Genomic DNA, 11,877 nt, shown 5'->3' on the forward strand with positions numbered 1-11,877 from the left:
AAATGACCCACCCCCCACCCCATCAAGTATCCCAGGGCCGCAAACAGCCATTCGCTAATTGTCCGTTCAGTGAATGAACCTGGAAGTGACAAACATTTTGCCACTTCTGGTTTCAGAACTGTTATTCCCCAGCCACTGTGGTCAGGAAAGAAGCTGTGGAGTGCAGGGGAGACAATAGGGGTCTAAAAAAACCCCATATGTATTATAAAAGATAACCTGTCATTTCCATTGTGCTATCACATAGGGAGGTGTCAGTTCGGGTCGCCGTTGTACAAAATGACAATTGCACCACAAATATTATGTATTACTGCACACCAGAGGGAGAGGAATCATTCTAGGACCATCATCCATAGTTAACGCTAAACTAATGACTTGTAAAGGCTTTTACATAATTGCCTATCAACAATTTTGGGTACCATGATTTGTTGCTGTTTTATGGCTGTGCACAATTTTAAGGCTTGACACATTTGGTATCTATTTGCTAAATGCATCCTCGTCTTTTATTTTTCACCAAAAATTGGGTTATATATCAGTTATGGCCTTAACATGTAAAAAAAAAGGCAGAAAAACTGGCTCTGGCAGGAAAAGGGTTACACCTATCATGTAAGAAAACGGAAGCCTGCATGTACTTACTTATTCGTCTGAAAATTCTAGTTGGCTTGTTGTCTTGCTGACCCTCTTGCTTCAATTGTAATTAATCCAAAACAATTATACTGAAAATTAATTTTGCTCTGGCTTTTCCGATCTGCACACCAAACCAAAAAGCCAGTCACCTTTAAGCATTTGTAGTAACCTAATCTCCAGTCTTTAATGGCCATACTGCAATCTTATCTCTCATGGATTGTGACCTGCCTGCTGATCCGTCATCCTGGTTCACACACCTGATGACCGGCTCTGCCTGCAATTAAGTGGCCCTCGTGCCACTTTATGTCCTCAAATCTCCTTTCACCAGTTCCAGGGGTGTTGGACAGCAGGTGCAAGAGAAGCCCACTCATCAGCTTGGTCTCAACCCAGGTACATGACAGTTGGGTTCTGTATGTCAAAATATGGGTCCGGAATTCTGTGTGACATCATTGGCCAAGTATGGTCATGACCATATTTGGTCAATGACACCCCCTTACATTGGTGGCCAGGGGTAAAAAGCATGCCCCATTGAATGCATCATCTTACAGTGCTGATCAATGGAATAAAGAATCAGGAAGCCAAGCATTGTTGTCAATGTTGTTACTTACCTAAGAGAAGCTTTGCCGCTGACTCTGCCTAATGACAACAGTGTTAGAACTATGAAGCCACCATCAGGCACAGATCACTCTGTCCAGGAAATATGGGTGAACTTCATCATCTTTCCTCTCACCTCAAGCCCCATAGTAGCTGTGTGGGCTGCTATGGCAGTAGGAATATGTGGGAGGCTGGAGGGAGCAAAAGGGTTCGACACTACCAAGAAGTGTCAGAGTTCTGTCAGAGTCCGTTCATAACAGCCTATAGCAGGGGGTACTGCTTGTGCACCAGGTATTTGTATGCACCTCTAGGAGTCACTTTAAAACTGAGATATTAAAAACACAAGTGAATGAGGTTACATATTTATTAAACATTGTCAAATTTATTTCAAAATGCAAGTACTTGACATGTGTAAGAAAGTCACTGGTCTGTACTCAGGAGTTTCCAGTATATGCAGATTTATTGTGAATCATAATGAACAGTTTCTTTCAATAGGGTGCTTTCTCCCTATAACAAAACAGCTTCTGGCAGCAGTAACACAAAATAAAAAGGCCTATTCCAACTTAGGAGTCTAACGAGCAGTAATTTCCCTGACTACTTTCTACTGGAGCGGCTATTCCAGCTTCCAGTACCAAAAGAAGCATAAAGCATAAACACAGTCTTTAACATACAACTTTTAGCCAGACCTTATCCCAGAGGTATTCAGACGCTCTCCAGTCTGTGTATGCATCCATTCAGCCCAGAATGGATCTCTCTCTGAGCTCTCTCCCCCTCTCAGTCACTATCAGGTGCAGGCTAATTAATAGAGAGAGGAGGTGGGCCTGTTGGGGCACGGCTTAACTCCCTCCTAGCCAGGGAAAGTTGCCCTTCTCAATCTTTCACTGACATACACAAAGTCATATACCCTGTCACAACTTGTATATTAATACATTATTTTGATTTATTAAATCAATTGAGAGATATTTGTATATTTTGGTAAGAAATCACCATAAGCTCAAAGAACTCAGAGAATTGATATTTGTGGTTTATTATTAAGTGTTTATTTATTGGTGTGTTATTAAGTTATTTATTATTTGCCGTAATCGGCTGGAGGCGCGGCCTATTGAATCTAACTATAATTCAGACACCGTCCTATTATTAATAACTTACCAAGATTTTTATACCACTCAATCACAACAGGACGCCCCCGGAGGTGATAGACTGGGAATGGGAGGTGGCGGAGCTGGGAATGGGAGGTGGCGGAGCTGGGAATGATTTTGTTTTGTGAGGTGGCCGGGAGAAGCTCCCCACCGGTTGGAGAGGAACGCTGTATGTGCAGTCAGAGCCTGGATGGCGAGGATTTATCTTCTGGGTTTCATATTGCTGTTTCTGTAGAGAAAAGTCAGGCCATCACTTGACTGTGCTGACTATCAGAGCTGGACAAATCTCAGACCTGACTGGACAGGAATGCAGATCCTTGGGATTTTTGAGCATTTGGAGTTTTAGTTTAAAAAAATTAATAAATAGAAGTGACCCCCCCTCCCCCCAAACCTTTTTAGCCCATTATCACCCAATATGAGGCTCCTGATATGTTTAATTACCACACAATGGTAAAGTTCCAGTTGGCTCAGCGATGTCATTGTAAGGACCGTTTTGCAATCCAGATTGTTGTTTAGTGGTAAAGAATGTGAGCGGAATGTATTTTTAGGTTCATCTATTTTAGGTTCTGCCCGGTTCTTGATGCCTCCAATGCTTCTTCAACACAAACCATAATCCCCTGCCCCACCCCCCCCCCCCCAGCTTAACACGGGCGTGGGAAACGGCCACCTCTGCAAACCCATGTACCCGGGACAGAGCATCTGCATTACTATGGAGGAGACCTGCCCTATGTCACACCACAAAAGTAAAGGGTTGTAAGGACAAAAACCATCTTGGAACCCTAGCGTTCTTGTCCCTGTTGGTGTGCATCCATTTTAACTGAGCATGGTCCGTGACAAGGGTAAACCGGCTGCCCAACAAATAGTAGCGGAGTGTTTCTACTGCACACTTAATCGCCAAACACTCTTTTTCCACTGTGGCATAGCGTTTTTCTCGAGGTAACAACTTCCGACTCAAATACAGAACAGGATGTTCCTCATCACCCACATATTGGGACAAAACTGCACCCAAACCCACCTTTGAGGCATCTGGAGAAAGAACTCCTTCCTAAAGTCGGGAGTCACAAGCACAGGTTGGGCACAAAGCGCTGCCCGCAGACCAGCAAAGGCTTCCTCAGCCTTGCTGTTCCACTTCACCGTGTCCGGACTTCTGGCTTTAATAAGGTTAGTGAGCGGAGCAGCCCTTGTAGCGAAGTGAGGAATAAACCTCCAATAGTAGCCAACCATCCCCAAAAAGGCTCTGACCTGTTTTTTCCTCAGCGGTCTGGGCCAGCTCTGTATAGCTCCTATCTTGTTCATTTGTGGTTTAACAAGTCCTCTGCCAACCAGTAACCCCATGTATCTAGCCTCCGCTAAACCCAAGGCACATTTAGAAGGGTTGGCCCTCAGTCCAGCTCTTCTAAAAGTATCCAATACTGCCTGCACTTTGTCCAGATGGCTTTCAAAGTCCGGGCTATGAATGATCACATCATCCAAGTATGCGGCTGCATATTTGGTGTGAGGCCTGAGTAGCTTATCCATCAATCTTTGGAAAGTGGCTGGGGCTCCATGGAGGCCAAAAGGCATGATCCTGTACTGAAACAGGCCATCAGGAGTGGCAAAGGCTGTCTTCTCCCGTGCACGCTTTGTCAATGGGATCTGCCAGTAACCTTTTGTCAGGTTTAAAGTTGTGAAAAACCTGTCTTTGGCTAGTCGCTCTACTAATTCATCCACCCTAGGCATGGGATAGGCATCAAACTTAGACACCTCATTTAATTTCCTGAAGTCATTACAGAACCTGATAGACCCATCGGGTTTAGGCACTAGAATGATCGGGCACCACTGTGAGACTCCTTTATCACTCCAAGCTCAAGCATTTTCTTGACTTCAGCCCTTACTGCTTCCCTTTTTTCCTCCGGAATGTGGTATGATTTTACCCTTACGTTAACCCCTGGTTCTGTAACAATTTCATGGGTAATCTCTCGGGTTTGTCCAGGGTTAAGGGAGAAGACATCTCTATTCTTCTCAACCAAGCATCTAGCCTCCTTTATTTGCTCAGGTGTCAGCTCTGGAGAGATTGTCACTGAAGGTCTTGGAGACTGCAGATCAGGCGTTGTGTCACCCACTGTGGCCGTGCAGGCCTCTCTAGTCCTCCATGGCTTAAGAAGGTTTATGTGAAACACAGCCTCCTTCTTCCGGCGTCCTGGCTGACTAACCTTATAATCTACTGGGCTCACTTTTTCCAACACCTCATAGGGTCCATGCCACTGTGCTAGAAGTTTGCTAGTGGGTACTAGAACCATTACTCCATCCCCCTTTCCAAACTGTCTCACTGTGGCTCTCTGGTCATAGTAGGACTTCTGCATATTCGGAGCCTGCTACATATGTTGGCGAATAAGAGTAGCAATTTGAGTCATACGCACCCGCATATCTTCAACATACTGGAGCACATTAGTCCCAGTTATTTCCTGTTTTTCCCAGGTTTCCTTTAGGACATCCAGTATACCCCTGGGATGCCTGCCATATAAAAGCTCAAATGGGGAGAAGCCCGTAGAACTTTGGGGAATCTCCCGAACAGCACACAACAGGTAAGGAAGCAGCAGGCCCCAATCTTTCCCATCCCTGCCAACAACTTTTCTCAACATCGCCTTTAGGGTCTGGTTAAGCCTTTCCACCAACCCATCTGTCTGGGGGTGGTACACTGACATTTTCAGTGTCTGTACATTAAATAACTGACATAGCTCTTTAATAATATGGGAAACAAACAGTGTGTCCCCTGATCCGTGTGCAACGTCTTTGGTATCCCCACCCGTGTAAACAGCTGAACCAACTCTTTCGCAATATTTTTAGCATTAGCCTTGAGTAGTGGGATGGCCTCAGGTTATCTGGTGGCATAGTCGAGGATGACAAGGATGTATTGGTGCCCTCAAGCTGTTTTCTCTAAGGGACCCACTAGGTCCATGCCAATCCTCTCAAAAGGAACATCGACTATGGGGAGAGGTATAAGTGGGGCTCTCAACTTCGGTCTTTGTCAGGATCCAGAGCACCCCCAGGTGGCGCTCGAGCCAGGTCCTGCAGTTCCTGTGATCTCCTGCGGGTGTCTCCAGCAGCCAGGAACTGTCAGGAACCAGACCACCACTGGGTGGTGCTGGGACCTGCAGCTCCAGTACTCACTTGCGGGTGTGCCCCAGCTGTGAGTGATCATCCCATCACCTGGTACTTCCTGGGAGGGTATTTAGGACCTCCCTGCAGTCAGGAAGCTGGCTCAGTATTGACTCCCATGTCCTGTGCCTTGGAACCTGAACCCTGCTTCCTATCTGCAAACCTGTCACTGACCCAGCTTGTTACCTGACCACTCTTCTTGGATCCTGTTCCTGTAGCGCTCTGCCCTCCTGTTAACGACCCGGCTTGTTACCTGACCACTCTTCCTGTATCCTGAGGCCTGTTGTCTATCTGCAGTCCTGTTACCCCTCCTTGTTGCTGTTCCCCCTGGCTGTAGGTGTGTTTGTTCCAACCGTAGTTTTGTTCCTTCACTGCTAAACCTGTGGGGGGTTGAGGGGGTTTGTAGTTTTGTTTGCTGTGTAACAAATAAACCTTGTGCATAACCTCATCCAGTGTGGTCATATTAATTTGGTCATCATGTGGTGTGAGGATGCCTGTGCATGGTACCCTGACAGTCTTAAAGATGCCAGTTGGCATTCTGGGCAAGAAGCACAATACCTTTTAATCCCCTCATATGCCCCAGGCCAAAAGAACCTCCTAAGCACCCGTTCTTGGGTTTTCTCCACCCCCAAGTGTCCCCCCAGAAGATGAGAGTGAGAGTAGTCCAGCACTTTTCAGGTATAAGATGAAGGCACAACTAGTTGTTCGAGTTCTTGTCCCTCATCGGAGGTTACTCTGTAAAGGAGATCGTTTGAGTAGAAAGTAGAAAAGAAAGTACCCCATTAACCACTATAACTTTACTCCTGGCTTTCTGCAACAGGAGGTCACTTGCCTGGTCTCGGCCAAAGCTACTACCCGAAATATCCAGGAGATCTATATCCTCCTCATCACCTTCACTAGTTGCCTCTGGGTCGGGTTCTGGTTGACCAACCTCTGCCTCATCTTCTGTCTGTCACGTGGCCCCGCCTCTCCTAGTCTGCTCCCCACGCTGATTTAACAGGACTTTATTGACGGCCCTATTAAATCCCAGCTTGCTCTCCCTGCGTTCTCGTCTTTTTTTTAAACTTCTTTTTGGGTTAGAGATATACAAGTCAGGATGAATAAAGGGAAATATTTCATGGACACCTGCATTTCCCAGCTCCGCTTCAGGTTCCCCTTGTTCTAACATTACAGGGGGTTAATAAGAGTGTGGATGTCAAGGAAATTCCTTCCTATTATCAAAGGATATGGTAGACGAGGATTCGGCTCACTTCAGTTCGGCTGGGTTATTCGCTCGGCTGCCTTCGGCAGCATTGTGAATAACCCTGTAAATGTTGCATATTTTTTAAGGAGGGTGTATCCTACTAGTTATACATTTAAGCGATGCTTTCCATTTGTTTTCTTCATCTTGCAATCTTCCTAAGATTTAGATACTTCAGAGTTGGCCTTTTCCTGGAAACAATAGCCAACTGGCAGGACACATTCATCCTGGCTCAGCAGTTATTCCTCTTAAAATATTAAGAGCTTGTTTACACTACCTATGTTGATGTAAGGTGCGTTGTAGCGCACCAGGCACGTGTTACTGCATTGCAGTGCCATTCATTTTGACTGCCACTCCAATGCGTGCCCAAAACGCAACCACGTTACAGTGCACTACAAAGTGCTGTGTTACAGTGTGCTGTGGAGTAAGACTAAAATGGGTTATGCAATGAGGCACAGTACAGCCCATTCGTTTTAAATGAGTTGCCTAATGCAGAGTGCCGCACCATTCCCATAACGCACACAAATGTGTTCTGCTGTAAAGTGTATGCAAAGCCCGAGCTTTTCAGTTTTGAATAGCATGGGGAAGGTTTAACACTCCTGTCACTTTTTATACATTTCAAACTGGAAATTCATATATTTTTATTACTATTTGAGTTGAATTGTATTGTAACTGCACTGTCTCCATGTATATAGTAAAGCGCTACACAAGCTGTTGGCGCCACATAAATTCTGTATAATAATAACTAAGACCTCAGATGGTGGGAAAGTGAGGAGGATGTGTCACTGCTCTGACTAATTAAAGAAGAACTCTGGGCAGAATTTTCTTATCTCTTGCCGTGGGGCTACTCCTGCATTGCAAGGGTTAAGTGCTCGTTTTATTCTCACCCGAACCGCTGAGCTGGCTTCTGGTCACTGAAGCCTCTCTCCTCCTACGCTGCATCATTCCAATGTTCCTCAGCATCCTCCTGTCTATACACCGTGAATAGAATGTGATGATTTACAGAACCTTAGACCCCCTGCAGCAGAGGGGGAGAAAGGCTCCAGAGACCATTCTAAAAGAAAGCTGTATCCTAGGATTAAGGGAGTATAACTTTTTTTTTTTAGCACCTAGACAAAAAAGCACTTAACCCTTGCAGTGCAGGGGTAGCCCAACGGCAAGGGTTAAGAAACATTCTGCCCAAAGTTCTGCTATAACTTGTGTATCTAGATTACAGCCTGAGCTACTGAGCTCTGTAAACAACATCCTACTTCCAGCAAACCAGATAAGGATATACAGATAAACATGTGAGAGACGAGGGCTCCACCTGATGGCTGAATATGAAAATAATAAAAAATGGTTACCCAGAATATTATGGCAAGGGAGAACACAACACTTTATGGCCCCAATCTCACAACAGCAGACAGATATGTGAAGGGAAGAGGTATGCGACAGGCCTCTGAGTCATTCAGTGTTTAAATCTGAGCTTAAGCTGTTGTCTATTGAGCTCTATAAACAAATATTTGTTGGAATAGAGTGGCCTGCATATAGTGTATATATGGTGTATAAAGAGCGTCCAAACGGTGCTTCCCTGGTAGAATCAAAGCAGTAATTAGCAACGGGGCAGGATGGTGCAAAAAGGGTGTGAAACCACTAATGGGCCTTGTCCTTGGCTCCGGCAGTGCCCACATGGGTTTCCATATCCTTTATATTAAGTATAAAAGAGAACCACAACTCTAATCTATTCATAGTGTAAACAAGATGTGCCTCTTTATTATACAGCTGTTTGTCAGAAATTCAAAGAAGCAGAATTACAGAATTCACTCTTGGCAGTGCTCCAATTACTGGGCCAACTCAGAAAGACAAGAACCATTACCTGACCACTATGGCTGCATCACAAGCAACCACTACAAGTGCAAACGCGACTTCATTGCATTCATGAAAAACTTAAAGCTGGAACTATCATTATCTTTTTTTTCATATACCTTCATTCCATACCTTCCTTCTGAGATATATAGTATTTAAAAGTTAAATACACATTTATAAATGTAAATCGTGAATAACTGTGGTCCATTCATACAGACTAGTAGTTGTGATCAACACAGAGCTCTTGTCTGGCAAATAAATGTATTAAGCAAAAGCAACCCTTATGCTTTCAGGTAAACTGAAACTACACAACATACTGGAGTTTAGTTGCATATAACAAAATATATTGTTAAATCAATTTTATTTAAATGTATTAACATAATAAAATATATTGACTTTTGTGATAGTTCCCCTTTAAGTCTTTAGGCAGAAAGATTAATACAAAACCAAAATTTGCCACAGGTTTATGTTTCTGCTCAGTAAGTTATACATGCATTTGCATCAATCTGATTGCTAGGAGCCCCGTAAGGCTCATACCCCATGACTTTTCTAAATGTGCCAAGCTGGCTTTACTGTGTTTGCTGCTTAGGGTACACAACACCAAGGGCAAAGGATATAGGGTGCTATGGCACAAGGTGTGGACTGCATTTGCCTGAACCCACAGGAAAGCTTGCAAGGATGCTGAAGGCAAATGAGCACATGATGTCCTATTTTAGTCCTTTTGCTTCAGTTAAAGTCTCCCCATAAGCACAGGCATGTGCCACCTTAACAAGCTTCAAATAGCCCTGTATTATCCATGCACTGCATTGTGTTCCCCAAGCAGTTAATGCAGAACACAATAAAGGTGCCTGCCACAATGATATGGGTATTTGACCTAAGCTGGCCAAAACACTACAAGACTGTGGCATCATAACAGTGATTTTGGTTCAATCTTCTGACAATATCCTTGTTGATCAGAGTCCAAAGGTCACAACAGGAAACCTTAACAGAAGGTATTTGGGTTGTGAACATTAGTCCCCCGTTTTACTCTGCTGGCAAAGCAGAGGTAAGTGGTATAACATTTCACTCGCTAAAGGTAGTGCTATATGCTGTATCATCCTATTGAAACTACATAATCTCATAGCGAACAACAGCAATGCATGGGGAGTGAGAAAAAGACCTGGTGAGGGTCTGGTCTAATCGTGCATGGCCAGCTTTAATTCCTATAGACTTTGGCTGAAAGTGCAGAACATGTATACTCTGAAAAATAATTTTGTGTCCACAACAAAAACATGGTAATTTCACAGCAAGTTCTCCTTCCAGTTTTGTGGTATATACTTTCCATGTTCCAGTAATTTGAGCACCACTTTTCAGGACGCTATCTTAAAAAGTTCATTTCTCATGGAGAATTTGGTATCTTTCACTTCCAAGCTTCTCGGAATGTTTGGCCTGCAGCACAGTGCAGCACGTTAGGATCACAGGTCTGACCCATCAGTCCTTTGTGTAATGGTAACGTTCATTAGGTAGGCGCATCATAAGTATGACACCAAGGCTACTGTGAATAGGTGCACCAGAATCAGTGAAATGTTAGTTGACAGGCTGATGCTGAAAGATTCTGCTGAAGATGTACAAGAACAGACTTCATAAGCATTCTCTGACCTGCTCTCATCATGCTGACCCTGTCTGGAGTGAGCACCAGTCCTACTGCTTTCTGCACTTGGTCCATCTGACTGCATGTCACTGCATACTAGCCAGTCCCGTGCAGTTATTTGCGGGTAACCTTCTTCAGCTTGCATCTTATTGTCAAGCACTTTCCAGTACTCTTTTCCTCTGAAGAAGTAGGTTGAGCCTGAGTGGAATAAAGAACATTAGCCACATCTATTTCAACATTCAAAACAAGCATAGATTCAAAACAATTTGTTATTATACACAATAAATATAATTATGTCTATTAAACGCTCAAAGCATGTACTTCCATGACTGATGCATACTGCTTTGTTTTCATTATATTTACATTGGGTACAATATTTCCCACTAACAATTTTAACATAATTATAATGAGTCCCAGAGATGCATTATAAATTATGGCAGTTATCATTTCAGTTAGTATTTCTATCATGTTGTGTCAGGGAGGGATATAAAGGGCTGTTCAATGGAACATTAGCAAAAAGAAGTGATCAGGAAAATATAACAAAATGTTTTTTTTATTTGCTTTGTGCCACATTCCATTACCCATAATAGTATTTTTCAATGCCTAGTTTAAGGATTACTTTATGTGTAATACATTCAACCAATTTTACAAATGTTCCAAGAACAAAAAAAAACACCCTGCTGTGTAGATTTATAATTGATTATTATTGCTTACAAGATTTAAAGCAGATTTTCAGTGGTGCTACCCCTGCACTGCAAGGGTTAACTGCACATTTTGGTCTAGAGAACAGAATAAAGAAGATACACTCACTTGATCCTCGATCCTGCAGCATTGACTGCTCACTTCTCTCCCCCTCCACTCCAGCTGTGATATGTCTCTCGCTGACCTCACATCAAATGCAATTGAATGGAACTTGCAAAGACGTGATGACATCAGCAGGGCTTAGACCACCAAAGCCTGGGGAAGAATAGGCTGAGGGGATCGGTCTAGCAGCCAGGTGGGATGGAGGAGCAGGTAAGTATATTTTCTTTATTTGCGTCCCTAAACCAAAAATGAGCAGTTAACCCTTGGAGTGCGGGGGTAGGCCCACTGCAAGGGTTATCCTTTGAAAATCCTGGAGTTCCTCCTTAACCACTTGCCGTCCACCCGTTGTAAAAAAACGGACGGACGGCACTGCAGCATTGGCGGGTTGCTGTCTCCAGACGGCATTTTTTTCTGCTCGCGCGCGCTCCCTAGGCACGCACGCACGGGCAGAAAAGACCCGACCAATGCAAACACCCGTTACCGGGTGTTTCACATATAGACGATCGGCGGCTCCATAGCCCAGCGATTGCATATATGTGCTCAAACCCGGGTTCCGCTGCCCCATCTGCGGCCCGGGACCGGCTCGGAGGACGCCAGGAGGAAGAAGACGGGAGATCAGCTCCTTGCTGAACTCCCTCCGGACTGTGAATGCAGAAGTGATGTGTGTTACATCACTTCCGCATTCACCTGTTAGTCATCTGGCTGCTATAGCGAGAGAAAAGAAGCTGATGAAGCAGATCTCTGCTTCATCAGCTTCTTTTGGGGTCCACAGGTGACATTAGGGGTCCTAGAGACCCCTAATGTCTCCATAAAGAGGACCTGTCAGTGTGCATTTGCTATTATATAGGGGGATTGTTATCCCC

General features: G+C 44.3%; 1 protein-coding gene and 1 long non-coding RNA gene across 3 annotated transcripts in view; one reads left to right on the top strand and one right to left on the bottom strand.

Moving 5' to 3' along the window:
• The window catches only part of LOC108788562, a 15,845-nt gene extending 10,873 nt beyond the window's left edge, over window positions 1-4,972 (top strand). The window contains exon 3 of the long non-coding RNA XR_001941350.1: window positions 4,826-4,972. This is a non-coding gene — a long non-coding RNA (uncharacterized LOC108788562). The remainder of the gene's footprint in view (window positions 1-4,825) is intronic.
• A 4,802-nt stretch (window positions 4,973-9,774) lies between these two features.
• MMP17 (matrix metallopeptidase 17) overlaps window positions 9,775-11,877 on the bottom strand; it is a 130,598-nt gene continuing 128,495 nt past the window's right edge. For both annotated transcript variants that reach the window (XM_018558351.1, XM_018558350.1), the window contains exon 10: window positions 9,775-10,408. In XM_018558351.1, coding sequence (XP_018413853.1) covers window positions 10,092-10,408 — 317 coding nt within the window. In that variant the 3' untranslated portion in view covers window positions 9,775-10,091. The remainder of the gene's footprint in view (window positions 10,409-11,877) is intronic.

Source organism: Nanorana parkeri, unplaced genomic scaffold, assembly GCF_000935625.1.
Source record: "Nanorana parkeri isolate BGI_ZX_2015 unplaced genomic scaffold, ASM93562v1 scaffold334, whole genome shotgun sequence".
NCBI lineage: Eukaryota > Metazoa > Chordata > Amphibia > Anura > Dicroglossidae > Nanorana > Nanorana parkeri.